Here is a 14,959-nt window from a genome sequence, read left to right as displayed (position 1 = left end):
GGGATTTTATGTTTGAATCTCCAAATACAATGATCAAAATCTTTAAAGAGATAGGAGGGATTGGAACTTGCCTTAACAAACTCCTCTTGAAGACCTTACTTGAGGTGATATGCTTCCAAGAACCTTTTACTTCTCACACCCAATAAGAGAAACTAGTAAGAAGAGTGAAAGAAAAAGGAATCTTTAACTTCCACCAACCTCTTTAGAGCATAAACAACCAAGGAAGAAGAAGGAGAAGAGAACCCTAACCTTTCTTTACTCTCTCCTAATTGGCCACTCCCTTTTCTCTCTTGCTTTCATGCAAAATGAGCTTCTACTTATATATATGTTCCCATATCTCCTTAATTACTTATATACCCCTATTGCACAATAACTCAAATGGGAAACACTCAAATATTAATTGAACATTCTTTAAACTCCCCAAATTCCAAATAATATTTCCTCACATACCTTTATTTATTTTGGGTCCCACTACCACTTAAGTCAAATTTTTGACTTTTCTACTTCCTTCGCACATCACCTAAAAATATCACAAATAATTCCTCACAAACTATTATTCTAATAAAATAAATGTTCTATTCCCAGAAACATCACTCGAACCCAGTAATGGGTCGCTATAGATCTCCTCCCCCCCCCCTAAAAGAATTTGGTCAACCAAATTCATACCTGGTTACCTAAACAACTAAGGAAAAGATTGTTGAGTGTAGATTTTGATGATTGATGATTGGCATGTGTGAATGTGAATGTACATTTATATTTTATGTACTAACAAAGCATGAAGCCTTCATAGGGCTTACAAAGCTATTCTCTAATGATTTCATGACACATGTTATATATGGAAACTTCTTATACTTATATAGAGATTTCATTATATATGGAAACAAGTTTTTAGAGAGCCTCCTAGAGATTTGAGTATTTGAGCTATGTATGAAAAGTTCTTCTTGGAATGGAAAGTCTAGAAGATATATATGTGGAATTCTTGTTCATATATGAAAAGTTCAAAAGATCTATATGGAAGTTTTTGAAGAGATTGGAGTAGTTAACTATATGGAGTTGCCATATACATATCTTGGAGACATGGCATTGTTAATGTGGCATTTTGATGACATGGCAGCCATGTGGAGCACACTCACTAGGTTACATCATCTCGTTAGTCTAAATATGGTAAGAGAATCATGGAGTAAATTTAAAGGTTCCTAAAAGCTCCTCTACTCAGTTAAATATGGAAGAATTTTTTTGAATTGCATTCAAATGGAGAAGTTAAAGATTCAGCATTATTGTTCAACATTAATGGAGGAAATTAAGGTTTGAAAATTAAACCTTGATTGATATTACTTTCCTTTATTGCTGATTCTCTCTCATTAAAAGGATATGGAGACTCAAATCATGGAATCAAGTATCCTACTCATTATGGCTAATTGATATCTTCATTATGGGAGAATATTCAAAGGATATCTTGCATATATTCAGCTACACAAATTGATTCTCTACTTGTCAACATTTTTAGTATGGAAACTTGATCAATTATGAACTTTTGAAGTTATAATTGATATCTTCATTGTTGGACAAATTTACTTCATTATTTGAGAATATTTTTGATGGATTTTACACCATTTGGAGGTTTAAATTCAAATTTCAAATTAGCTATGCTTGTTATGGAAGCTAAGGGGCCAATTGCACAATCAAAGGTGTTTGAAGATCAACTAGATGTCAAAATTGATCATTTCTTATTTATTGTCGATTTTGTAAGAATTATGAAAGGTTTTGATGATATTTTAATCCTTAAAATCAGCCATACATTAGTGGAATTGATTTGCTCATTCAAGGCTGATTGGAGATCAACAAAAGTCAAAGGTCTTGATGATCAATCAAGTTAGCTGATTATGGAAGGTAAATCAAGAATTCAATATGAAGGGCTGAGATTGGCTTGAAGACTTGACACATGGAGGGCTGAGATTGATCAAGGAAAGACTACTCTAACACTATATAAAAGGGTCTCTTGAAGGCTTTGGAACAACTTTTGGAAGCCCTATTATTTTCCACATTATTGGCTGAGATTTTCATTCTCTAAATCTTTCTCTTCCTCTATCTTCTTGAGAGAAAACTAAGAGAGTTCTCTACGCTTCATTGTATTATTTTGAGAGAACCCTATTTCTCAATCTCTACTATTCTTGTATCTTGTAAAGAGTGAACAAAATCCAAACTAGTGAGTGTGAGACTCCAAAAGTAGTTTGGTGATGGTGAAGCCAAGTGAAGGCTTCGGTGGTTGTAACAAAAGTTTCATATAATGGATTTGGTTGAAAATCCTAAGGAAGGAAATCCTTAGGTAGTGGATGTAAGCCATAAGGGCCGAACCACTATACATCGCTATGTTCTTTTTCTCTTCACTCTTACTTATTCTTGCTTGATTATATTTGTTTGTTTTTGGTCTTATGCTATCTAAAGTGGCCAAATCTTAAGGCCTATATTCTTGTTGGTTATTTTGATTATATTCTAATTTGCTTTAATTGATCATTCTTTGTACTTATTCAATATTCCATTTGATTTATTTAAATACTTATTATTGCGTGCATTCAAATAACTTGTTTTCACCAAGTTGTAATTTGAAGAGTATATTGGACCAAAGCACATACTAGCACAGCCGGCAGATATCATATTATCCATCTAGTACCCGTACTCTCAACTAAAATTTTGGTTTGTATTAAATTTGTTTTCTCATATATATATATATATATACGTGCATAAGTTTTGCATTAGAGTTTTGAAAATGTGTCAATTCACCCCCCTCTTGACTAAGTTAGAACTTAACAAAGATTGCTTCATGTCATCCTCTAGCTCCCATGTGGCTTTTTCTAGGCCGTGATGTTGCCATTGAAATTTCACATAAGGAATATATTGATGTCTATAGGAAATTCCTCATATGTCGCATCCTTTTGAATCATAAGGGTATGGTAGTCAATGATGTGATGAGGGTCTAGTATATACTTGCGTAACATCGACACATGAAAAACATCATGCACACCAGCCAACTGTGGTGGAAAAGCTAAATGATAGGCTAAGGGCCTTATCCGCTCCAAAATCTCGAAAGGCCCAACATAACGTGGATTGAGCTTCCTTGAAACTCCAAATCATCGCACACCCTTCGTAGGCATAACCCTCATCCATACATGATCGCCCATAATAAACTCCAAGTCATGACCTACACTGTAATACCCGAGATTCTTGTAAAGTTAATGTACATAGAAAAATAACATTTTTAAAGAATTATGGAAGTTCTGGGTTTAAAGAGAAATTTTTGAAGTAGGGGTAAAAGTGTAATTTCCAAAAGTTTTAGGGAATTGGTGCGAGAAACCTCTTCTTTAGGGGTATTTAAAGGATTTCAAGGAAAACCAATGACTCAAAGGAAAAGGGGTCAAAGTACAAATAAGCCAAACTTTGGGCATAAGTGTAATTTTTAAAAATTAGTAACAGGATCGTCGATGTAACGAATTGGACCAACTACCCATTGGGAGTAATCATGAGGCACATTGTTCAAGGGGCAAGTTGGCAAGGAGGTGGTAACCCGTGATTGGAGGAAAAATTCTATAAATAGGCTTGGGGGTAAATGGTTAAGACTTGCACCAAAAATCAAGCAAATTGAGTGGGGTTTGGCTTAGATTACTAGGATTAAGGGTGGAAATATTGTTCATGAGTGTGTGGGTAAGATTCTGGTGGAAAAAGAGAGGAAAAACAGTAACAAACGAGGGAGATATTGAAGGTCGTCGGAAAAAAAAAATGCCTTTGCTGAAAAATCCACTGTAATCACTGAAAAATAGGGAGGTAAGTCTAGTTTAATCCTATATTCCTATAGAGGGGGAAGAGAAGAGTCGTAGGTTCAAACAGGGGTCGAATCAAAGCTAAAATGAGGGAGATATGGCCAAAAAATTGAGAGGTTCTTGCGTCATTGTCGAAGAAGACAGCCGTCGTGTGGCACCTTTTCTGGTGGCGCATGATGGCGCGTGGAAACTCTTTTTCCCATACAATTTTCTAGAAAAATAATTTAAATAAAATAGAACAATCTCATGTAAAAATATTTGATATTTGGTTTACAGAAGCTCATATTTTCTGTAATAAAACCAACCCTACTACTATGAACAATGTTCTCGTAAGGTAAACAGTCAAGGTGAGTGATTCTTGCATCTTCCTTGCTTCATATTGGCCATTTTTTGATTCATTTGTGTGTGGTTGGTGGATTTCATCTCATGTCTTTCCTTGTATGAAGCATATCTTTCACTTTTGAACACATTACGATACTTGTGGTTGTGGTAAGCTAGTAGGCCGTCATGTGTGATCGGTGAGCGATGAAGGCGTTGGACATGAAGATGATTGCAATATCCTGGCATAGCTTCCACAAGGAGGAGATGCCATACTTGCATTTTTGCATTTGCACTCACAAATTCCTTTCTAAATCACTTCACTTAGATGTATCATACCTTATTATTAGCATATTCAAACATGTCAGGTTCAGTGGAAACAAGCAAGAGGGTAGGCAAGGAGGTGGTTGACACTTAGTTGTTTTTCTTATCTTGTATTCCAAGTCATGTATTTATATCTTAAGTGATGTGTAACGCCCCATTTCTTCCTATACGTGCGTTAACCCGGGATTTTGTGGATATTTTTTTTTTCAACATACACTCAACGTAAATAAACCCTAACAATTCCAATCTCCAATCTCAGCATATCAACTTAAAGAATAAGCTAAGACAAGTAATATCGTCACATTAACGAAAGCAAGATCGAAACCTCAATAATACATAATTGTAATTCCTTTATTCATAATATAGAAATTATACCATCAATGTTCAACATGACATCATCAAAATAATACACCTATAACTAAATATCTTGTACATAATAAAAAAAAAAAAATTATAAAAGATCTAATATGTAACTATCAGCTACATCTTGATAATGCCCTTTCCCTTAACGTCGCTGCTTTCACCTAGAATGTTTGAATATTCCAAGGACATTGTCCAAATTAGATAATTAATCATCTAAGTGAGAGTTCAAAAATATTTTCATGAATATATGCAAAACCATGAATAAAACCAACATATCCCGACATGTTCCAGCCCAAGAAAATCCCACACAGTGCTTAACCCATACCATGGGAAAAGAGCAATCTCTCTAAAGGCAACATAACCACACTTGACACATTGGCATAACACAATCCTGCTTAAGAGGGACAACATCAATGCATGAACCCGAGAATCACCCCACTATCATGTTAGGCATTACATTCCCACTCAAAAACATTTTGGATCTCAACACAACCCTAGCCACAAAAGGATCAGCATTATCCCCAGAATCAACGTCCACCTAAGCATTAATGCTATTTCTCAAAAGAACCTAGGGTGGTGTCCGCTCACAGCCCCACCACTTGAGCCAACATCTGAGGTGGTGTCCATTCTCAACCTTGCCACTTGAACACCATAGAGTGAAGTCCGTCTCAGCCCCGTCCCAAGTGGGTCACATAGCATTAATCATTGACACGCATCCTGAGTGCTATCATTCAAGTGTCACAACATAGGTTGACAACCCACATCCCATGTTGACAACACACAAACATGCCAATGCCACATACCATGATTCAATGCATCATGAAAACAACATTTCAATGTACACAATTTATCGCACAAAATTCAATACACATGTATAAAACATTTTGGGATGAACCTCCCACATGAAACCAACCTACCACAGGTTAAATCGTTTGTATAAAACAAATCAAGTATTAGGTCGAACCACCTAAAATAAAACCAAGTTTTAAGTAAGACCATTCACAGTAAATCAAGTTTAAGGTAAGAACTCTCATAATAAACCAAGTTTTTGATAGAACTATTCACGATGAACCAATTTTGAAGTTAAAACTCTCACCTTAAACGTATCTCAGAATGTCTCGAATAATGTGTTTATCCTTGATTTTTGTGCCAAACCTCAAGTAATCGTACTAATGCTCAACCTCAAGCCTCAATGATCCCTAGACATCATATTCATTCAAAAGAATATCAACATCTATTTTTCATAATTTTTCTCATAATTTCTCCCTTATTTTCTTCCCATTTTCTCCTTGAAAATTCCAAAATAAATATCTCCTCAAGGTTTTTTCCAAATTTTTCTATACCATAATTCATAAAATATTTTTCTCAAAGTATAAAAAAAAAATCAAAAAATATCTTGCCTCCACGCGCCACCCACACTCTTGCGCGTAAAAACCCACGAGTGTTTTGCACACTTCGGTCGTTTTCTCAGGCAAACCCCTCGCCGTCGGTGATCGAAATTCTTCCTTGACCACACCACCAAGTAACCTTCTTCAATTCAATCACCTTGGTGCTACCCTTGGCCTGAAATAACCACCGAAAGCACCTCAATTTGGCCAAAAATAGTCCAACTCTGACACCGATCATGACTTTTTGGCCAATGCTCGAAACACCCTCAAACCTTGATGAAACCTCATGAAATTTTTCAGAAATGATCCTCACTCAACCAAGAAAAAAGCCCCCAATCCAAGAATTCCAAAGCACTCTCAAAAGCGAGCAATTTGAAGTTTAATTTCTGATGAAACCCCTATTTATACCCAAAATCAAGCCAAAACGAGCCATGCTTCATCAAATCAAAGCCTTAAATGCCCTGATACGGCCTTATCTTGATTCAAATCACTGCAATTTTTCTCAAACGAGCTTGCCCAATTTTTTGGCAACCTTCGGCTATACCAAAGTCAAATCACGACCATACCCGGCCATTTCTTGGCCATGCTTGCTCCCAATCAAACCACCATGCTCTGGGGCCCACTTCTAACCCCTAAAATGACCCCTTCAAAGCCAAAAATAGGCTAGTCGACAGTGGCAGAAGCTTGGTCGACGATCGCTATGGTAGCTTTTCAAAATTTGCACTTTGACCCATTTTTCTTCTAATTTCCATTTTGACCCTTGTTTGAAGCCCCTGAGCTTTCCAACTATTCCAATAAACCCCATAAGTTCTAAACCCTTCATCTCACTCTCAAAGATTGAAAAAACTAGCGTTTCGACCTCCCTCGGCCAAAATTAATAAATTACACTTAACCCTGAATACACGTAAAATCGTGTTTTGACCGAAATTACTTTTGTTTCTTCTTGAAACCACTTAAGGGTTGCCCCTTATGCTAAATATGAACCTACTCAGGGTCTCGTTGACTTTCTAAAAGTCCCTTATGATCATTCGATTTCTTAGCCTAAACATAGTTGTACCGAAAATCATTTCTGATTCAATATCTTTCGGCATCAAAACTCTTGCCTTGAGATACTTGACGATGTCATACCCTTATCTTTAGACATCTAAGCTCCAAGGTACTTCCTGTAGTCAATTTGGTGACTTATTTTTACTATCACGCTAATTTTTGGAATTTTAAACTCACTTAATTTACGTGACAACCTCGTGCCAATTATGGGGTATTACATGATATACTCGTATCTATGTGTTAAGCAATGTACTATTGAACTCTATATAACATAGTAACACAATGGTGCATAGTCTTATTCTACTTTTGGCATGTTAGAAGTCATATTGTGTGTTCTTTGTACTTAAACAAGAGGAACCTAGTAGAAAACCCTAAATTTCTAAGTTTCAGGTTCAATCCTTAGCTTCCATTGACAGGGTTTCCATAACGCCCGTACAATGAAATTTGTATGTATATGGCATCTTAGTGTAACCAAGATATGGGGCATTACAATTGATATCAGAGCTAGATTTTTATGTTTGAATCTTGATTTGACTAATGTTGAGTACACTTGGTGTGTGGTAGGAATGGACCAAAATATCATAGAACACCAAAACTAGTGAGCCATCATGGGATGGTGGACAACATTGTTACAAGGATGGTTTATGCATCCTTGGGATGCCTTAGGAGATTTTCTAGATACAGTCATCCCTATTTTACAACAATTCCCACCTAACATGATGATCCCATATGTTGTGGAATTACATATAGTTTATTTGATTTTCTTAATAACCCCAAAAGTACAAGGTATTGTTAATCAACTTCTACCCCAAGGGCCCTACAACAATCTCATAGCATTCACTAACAACTATGAGAAGTTGAATTGAATCAAGGCATTTGCGACATGATAGTTGATCCTGTATCAATCATCTTGGTTGTCTTAATTCATCCCTTTGCTCTCTCTATTTATAGTGCTTCATGATCTCTTTCAAGAATATAGCCGTTGATAAAGAAAGAACACTTTGGGTGAGTAAAAAAGCTAGCCGTTGAAGGTGTCAGACGAAGGAAACTATCACCAAATAAAATGAGTTAGTCGACAGATACAAAAAATTTCAAAGGTTAGTCAATAGTTTAGTGAAAATCAGTCAACAATTTCAGTGCAAAAGCTTCAATCCGTCAACAATTACTATAGCACTGTAGCAAAATACTCTAACAATTGGAAAACATTGTAGCGACTAAAAATTAGTGTAGCAATCGTCAAAAAAATAATTTTAAATTTTTTCTCCACTCCAAAATTTTTAGAAGTACTTTTGATACAATATTTTTAATCAAATAAAAATATAATATTCCAAATGTCATCAAGAAATTTATCACAAGATTTTTGACATTGGAATATATAATGAAATTGATTTTAATTTTGGTGCTTAATAGATCATATAAAAGTAATTTGGAGCACCAAGATAATAACTATTGAAAAAATAATTTCATCATCAAAATACAATTAATTTTTATCATCAAAATTATATGAAAGGAAAAATCATAAATCTATCAAGAATATACATTATGTCGATCAACAAGTTTCTAGAACCGGTCGACAAATGGTCTTTTGCCTTTGAAAAACTTTAGCTTCATTTTGACCAAAGGTTCAAAACTAGTTTTTGAAAATCATTTGGGAGATTTCATCATAATACTTGTTTATTCAAATCTTCATTAATTAAGAATATATAGTTTGATTGCTCATGATAACAAAGTACATGAAACCGTTTTTCTATTGTGTGTTAAATTGATTTTTGTTTGACTTAGGATTTTAAACCAATTGTTGTTTTTCATCATCAAAATCAATCATAAGAATAAAATATCACCATTAAACAGTGGAGGTCTATTTGTGGACTAGCCTTCAGTAATACCATTTCCAATAATGGCTGTCATAGTGTAATAAGAAGATAAAGATCACAAAAAAGAGATATAAGCAACTAGAGCAAATTATATACCTACTCTGATACCAATTGTTGCCCAGATAAATACCCAAGAAAATGGGTGAATTGGGTTTTTCAAAAATAAATATTTTTAACTCTTGTTGAAAACTTTTAAATTGTGATCTTAGTTAAATGGTGATTGCAACAAGAATATGAATAATAAGATCAAGCAATCACAAGAAACACGAAAAAAATTTTGGAGGTTTGAACTCTTAAGAGCCTACTCCTCTCTCCCATGACTAAGTTTGAGGGTATCACTATGTAAAATATAACACTAGCTTTTGATTGGAGCTAGAACCAACATACAATTTTTTTGCCTAAATAAGAACCACTAACACACAACTTGCAAAACCCTTCACACAGCAAGTGAGTAAAAATAAAAAATCACAACTAAGAGATAATTTCAAACAAATCACCACTGATTGAAAATTTCACTAGCAAGCGACACTTTCCAACAGTTGAGACTTTCTCACTCTTGTTTGAATGCTCTTCAAGTTTGTTCTCTTTCTTTGGCCTTCAAACTCACCTCATATTTATACAAGCATCTTTAGACAACTAACTGTTATAAAGAGGGGTGAGAAGCATTTTTGAAATTCAAAAATCTCTTCAGGTTTTCCAAGTTGCAATTGGAACATTTCAATAGTTGTTGGAATCTTAGCTTACAAACAAAACAAAAAAAAAAATTTATGTAAAATAAAATCAACCTGAAAAAGTCAAGGAGACAACCCGTAAAATATTTTTTTTATCATCAAAACATATATTTTACATTACAAGAGACTAATAAAATATATTTATATCATAAAAATATTTTTATTATCGTTAAAATCTTATTTACATATCCTTAACCTTAACAAAAACCAAAACATTGATAAAAAATAAAACTAGATTAATTTAAATTACATTGAAAATATATAACATTCATTTTGTCATGCATATCTTATAGATAGTCTCTTAACTGTCAATTTCGAAATAGAAGGATAGAGCGATATATCCCTAATGTTTCAATAGCCAAGCAACATTAGGGATTGTTTAATTGTAGGAAACAATTACAATTTTTCAAAAATTTACTTTACAAAAAATAATGAAAATTGAAAAACTTGCTTAAAAAAAAATTCAACTAGAAAATGCAAATTTTCAAAATTGACCTAGAATTGGGAAACTTTTAAAATGAGTTTTCTAAGAGCTAGTTTGATTGCACTTCTTTCGATTTTAGTTTTTTTAGTTCTCATTTTAAAAATTTTGTAAATAAAAATAGAAAATTCTCTTTGATTAACTATTTTTTCTTTTCAAAATTTTGAACACATAAAAGGCTTCATTTTTTTTTTTCTTGAAAAATAACATGCAAGGAGCTTGAGCACAACTCAAGTGTGATCAAAATGAGCAGAGATAAAGTAACAATACCCTCGTTACATTAGTGTAGCAAATGAGTTGTGTTGACCCAACTCAAGAATATAGAGCAAGAGGTATGCGACTCGCAACCTGGCATGACATGACCCATCATTTTGGCATAGCTTGACACGACCCATTAGCTTGGCACAACACGCTTGTGGGTCATAGCTTGGCCAACATGATCTTTGGTTTGTTTGAAGAAATTTTTTTAAAAAAATTAAAAGAATTTTAATAAATCAAATATTTTTTTTGTTATAATTTAAGTTTTAAATTTAATTATATTCAACATTTACTTTTTTTAGTCATCATACATTAGAGTATTATGCATTGGTTTCTTCATTAGTATTACAATTGACAGCAATAAATTTAAGTTATGATTGGAAAATATCCCTTCATAATGTTGATTAATTGATAATTTAAAAGGTGATGGTAATAGATGTCTAGCTAAATGCTTAAGGTATAATAAATATATTTTGTTTCTAGTTTAAAATATTTTTATTAGTTGATAATAAATGTATTGTATTGTATAGTATTTATTAATTAATAAAATTATTTTAAAACTAAAAATAGGATATAATACATGTAATTGGACTAAAAACTGAAACAGAGTGATTTATTTTAGATAAATAATTTTAGTCCTCATAAAATTGGCTTAAGGAAAAAGGCCAAATGCCATCCCTCAGTTCAGGGGCGAAGCCAGAAAAAATATTCAGTGAGGGCGCAACTTACTAAAGAAAAAAATAAGAAACAATATAATAATATAAATATGCTAAAGATTAACATTATTTATTCAATACCTTACAATAGTTCTTTGCGATGTTTCATATTTTGATAACATTGTATAATAACTTCATTATCAATGTTCGAAAATATCTCTTTCTCAACATAAACAACTAAGCTATCATTCATCCACTGATCTCCCATTCGATTGCGCAATCTATCCTTCACAATGTTCATTGTAGAAAATATTCTCTCGACAGTAGCAGTAGCAATCGGAAGAACTAGTACCAAAGTCAGAAGTTTGTACACCAACGGATATATTATGTTTTTTTTCGTCATAACCAACTTCTCTGCAAGATCACCAAGGCCTTTCAATCCTTCAAACTCTTTGTTAGAGCACATATTAAAAATAAAAGTTTCTAGTTGATCATCAAGTGTTAGGAGATTTACTGATGAAAAATCTTCTGGATAAAACTCAGCAAGTTGAATCAATCTTTTCTTGTCAAAAGCAGAGAATGAATCTTTTGGACATAGACATGCTACACAAAGAAGCAACTCGGTATTTGCCTCCGAGAAACGATCATTCAACTCTTGAAGTTGCATATCAATGACAGCATAGAATAAATCTACACGGAAATGATGCAAATATGTTATTTCTAGAGCTTGACGTTGTGGGCGACCACGAGTTGCACGGCATATAAACATATCATCCATATTTGGAACATCAATGTAGTGCACCTGACAAAAAGAATAGACTTGTTGCACAAACGAATCCCACCTATCATTTCTAAAAGACTGGAGTCGTTGTTTGCATAGTTTCACTAATTCCATTGCATTTACAATATCTTGATCTTTTCTCTATAATGCCTTTGATAATTCATTTGTCATCGCCAAAACAGTTCTCATCAAATGTAGATTAAATGCAAAATCAAATGATAATATTGACTCCAACAAATTATATGCTTCATCTTTTTTATTAGAATTTGATCCATCAACACTAATCGTTTCAAGCACATCAATAACAGTTGAGAACATGGCAAGCAAGCTGATCAAAGAATTATAGTGTGAACCCCAACGCGTATCACCAGAACGCTGAATGGTAGTTTCTTGATTAAGTCCCTTCCACTTAAAATCTCACCATTCTCCAATGCTTTTGCAACAATATTTGCTTGTTTCTCTCGAAGATGATCACAACGTTTAGACGATGCTCTAACAATATTGACCACATCAGCAACCAAACGAAAAAAGTTAGAAATTAAAGTATTTTTCTTTGCCACGACTACAAGAGCTAGCTGAAGCTGGTGAGCAAAATAATGAATGTAAAAGGCGCAAGGATTCTCTTTTAAAATAAGTGATTTGAGACCATTGAACTCACCTTGTATATTAGTTGCCCCATCATAACCTTGTCCTCTCAATCTAGACAAGCTTAAGTTATATTTAGAAAATGTCTTGTCTATTGTAGCCTTAAGTGAGAGAGCTATAGTACTAGAAACATGCTCAGGACCAATGAAACATTCATTTGCTTGTCCACTATTGTTCACATAACGTAAAACAATTGACATTTGCTCCTTTGTTGACACATCACAAGATTCATCAACTAGAATAGAGAAAAATGAATCCCCAATGTCTTTGATAATAGCATTGATCGTTTCAGCAGCATAAGTACTTATAATATCCTTCTAAACATTGGGAGATGTTAATTTGCAATTTAAAGGAGCTTTGTTCATTGTAATTGCCTTAATCTCATCATTATGATCACCTAGAAACTACAATAGGACTAAAAAGTTACCTGGATTCTCTAAATTCTCAGATTCATCATGACCCCGAAATGAAAGCCCCTGTCGCAACAAAAGTCTAATACAATCAATTGATGCAGTAAGACGAATACGATAGTCATTTCGTACTTGTTTTGACTGCTTGAAGAAAGCTAACTGAATGTGTTGCTCTTGATTCATCAAAGCCTCACACTTGATACGAGCTTTATTATGTGCACTATCATGATCCCCAACATGAATATTAAGCATGTCTTTACTTTTCCAATACGAGAATCCTTCACTAACAAAAGCATCGCCTCCTCCTTGTTTACCCACCCTTGTTTTGAATAGATAACAATACAAGCAAAAATCAGCATCTTTTGATACACTATACTCCAACCAACTACCAAACTCTTTAAACCAAGCAGGATTGAATCATTTAGTTTGTGTCTGTCCAAATGGTTTATATGGAAAGTCATGATCTAGAGGCTGACACGGACCTTTTTGCATATAAGCTCTCCGGACTTGATCTCGAATATTAACATCGTAATCCAAAATTGGAATCCTTAGTCCAGGATCGGTGGGAAGTTGTGTAATATCAAAAGTAACACTATTTGATTTTTCCTTATCAACATCTTCTACAACCGACGGAGATTATCGTTTAAAAAATCTATCCATGACTATTTCAAATTCAAGATAACAAATGATAATTAGAGAATGCACAAATTCATAAATTTATCAAATGCACATGTGTAAATTATAATTGATCAATATCCAAATTACATGCGCCTGTGCAATTGATCTAACAATCAAAATATCAAATTACGTACCCTTGTACAATTGATATCAAATTACGTGCACCTGTGCAATTGATCCAAAAATCAAAATATCAAATTACATGTGTCTGTGCAATTGATCCAACAATCAAAATATCAAATTACGTGCGCTTGTGCAATTAATCCAACAATCAAAATATCAAATTACGTGTGCCTGTGTAATTGATCCAACAATCAATTAACCCAACATTAACATCACATTAACAATCAATTAACCCAACATTAACAATCAATTAACATCACATTAACAAATTTATTTTCAAAAACAAAACCCCAACATCAATTAACCCAACATCAGTTAACAAAATTTAAGTTCACATAATTTTAAAAATGGGATAAAAAATTTTACCTTCTTGGATAAAAATTAAAGATTAGCAACAGACAGGGGGTCGAGTCACCGGGTCGGAGTTGGAGCCCGGAGGGGCAAGCCAGCGACGAGCGCGACTGGGCGAGGGCCGAGCCGCTGAGGCAGAGGTGGCGAGCGACAGAGACAGAGGCGAGCGAGTCGGCGCGACGGCGACTGAGGACTGACGGACTGAGAGAGGCGAGCAGTGGGCGACTAAGGAGGGTGAACGAGAGCAAGGCGAGCTAGTCAGCGGCGACCTCAGCGATGGTTCCAGTTGTCCGATCCGACGCAGGCACGGAGGAAGGCCGGAGCAAGTGAGGGCGAGTCGGCGAGAGATAGAAAGTGGAAGCCCAAAGCCAGCAGCAGCGAGCGAGAGCTGGTATGAGTCGCGACCGTGCCAGAGAAGGAGAAGAACAGAGGGCGTGGGCGGCGAGCGAGCGAGAGAGGGTTTGATTGAGGGAGCTTAGGGTTTCTCCCAATATTGAATTTCTAGCGGGCCTGAGTGCAGGCCAAACTCAATGGCGAGCCAAGGCCCTCACTGGGCCTACATTGGCTCTGCCCCTGCCTCAGTTCTACGAGTTGTTAAGAATGATGAACGGAAAATTACTTAAAAATGTTTAAAACGAATATCCATGCACATATCAAAAATTAAAAATTTTATATTAATTAATTTTGATGATAAAGTTCTCATGTTCTTATTCTAT

The 14,959-nt window shown here is 34.7% G+C and overlaps 1 protein-coding gene across 1 annotated transcript; it reads right to left on the bottom strand.

Annotated features, from left to right (window-relative positions):
• Positions 1–11,397: 11,397 nt before the first annotated feature.
• LOC127794737 (uncharacterized) lies at positions 11,398–13,343 on the bottom strand. The gene is made up of 3 exons (XM_052325984.1): positions 13,109–13,343; positions 12,405–12,916; positions 11,398–12,057 (listed from the first exon to the last, which is right to left on the bottom strand). Exons 1-3 carry the CDS (start codon positions 13,341–13,343, stop codon positions 11,398–11,400), a joined length of 1,407 nt encoding a protein of 468 aa, XP_052181944.1.
• Positions 13,344–14,959: the final 1,616 nt, after the last annotated feature.

Source organism: Diospyros lotus, chromosome 2 (assembly GCF_014633365.1).
Source record: "Diospyros lotus cultivar Yz01 chromosome 2, ASM1463336v1, whole genome shotgun sequence".
NCBI classification, from domain to species: domain Eukaryota; kingdom Viridiplantae; phylum Streptophyta; class Magnoliopsida; order Ericales; family Ebenaceae; genus Diospyros; species Diospyros lotus.
The sequence above is the reverse complement of the archived record's forward strand: the minus strand, read 5'-3'. Positions and strand labels throughout refer to the sequence as shown.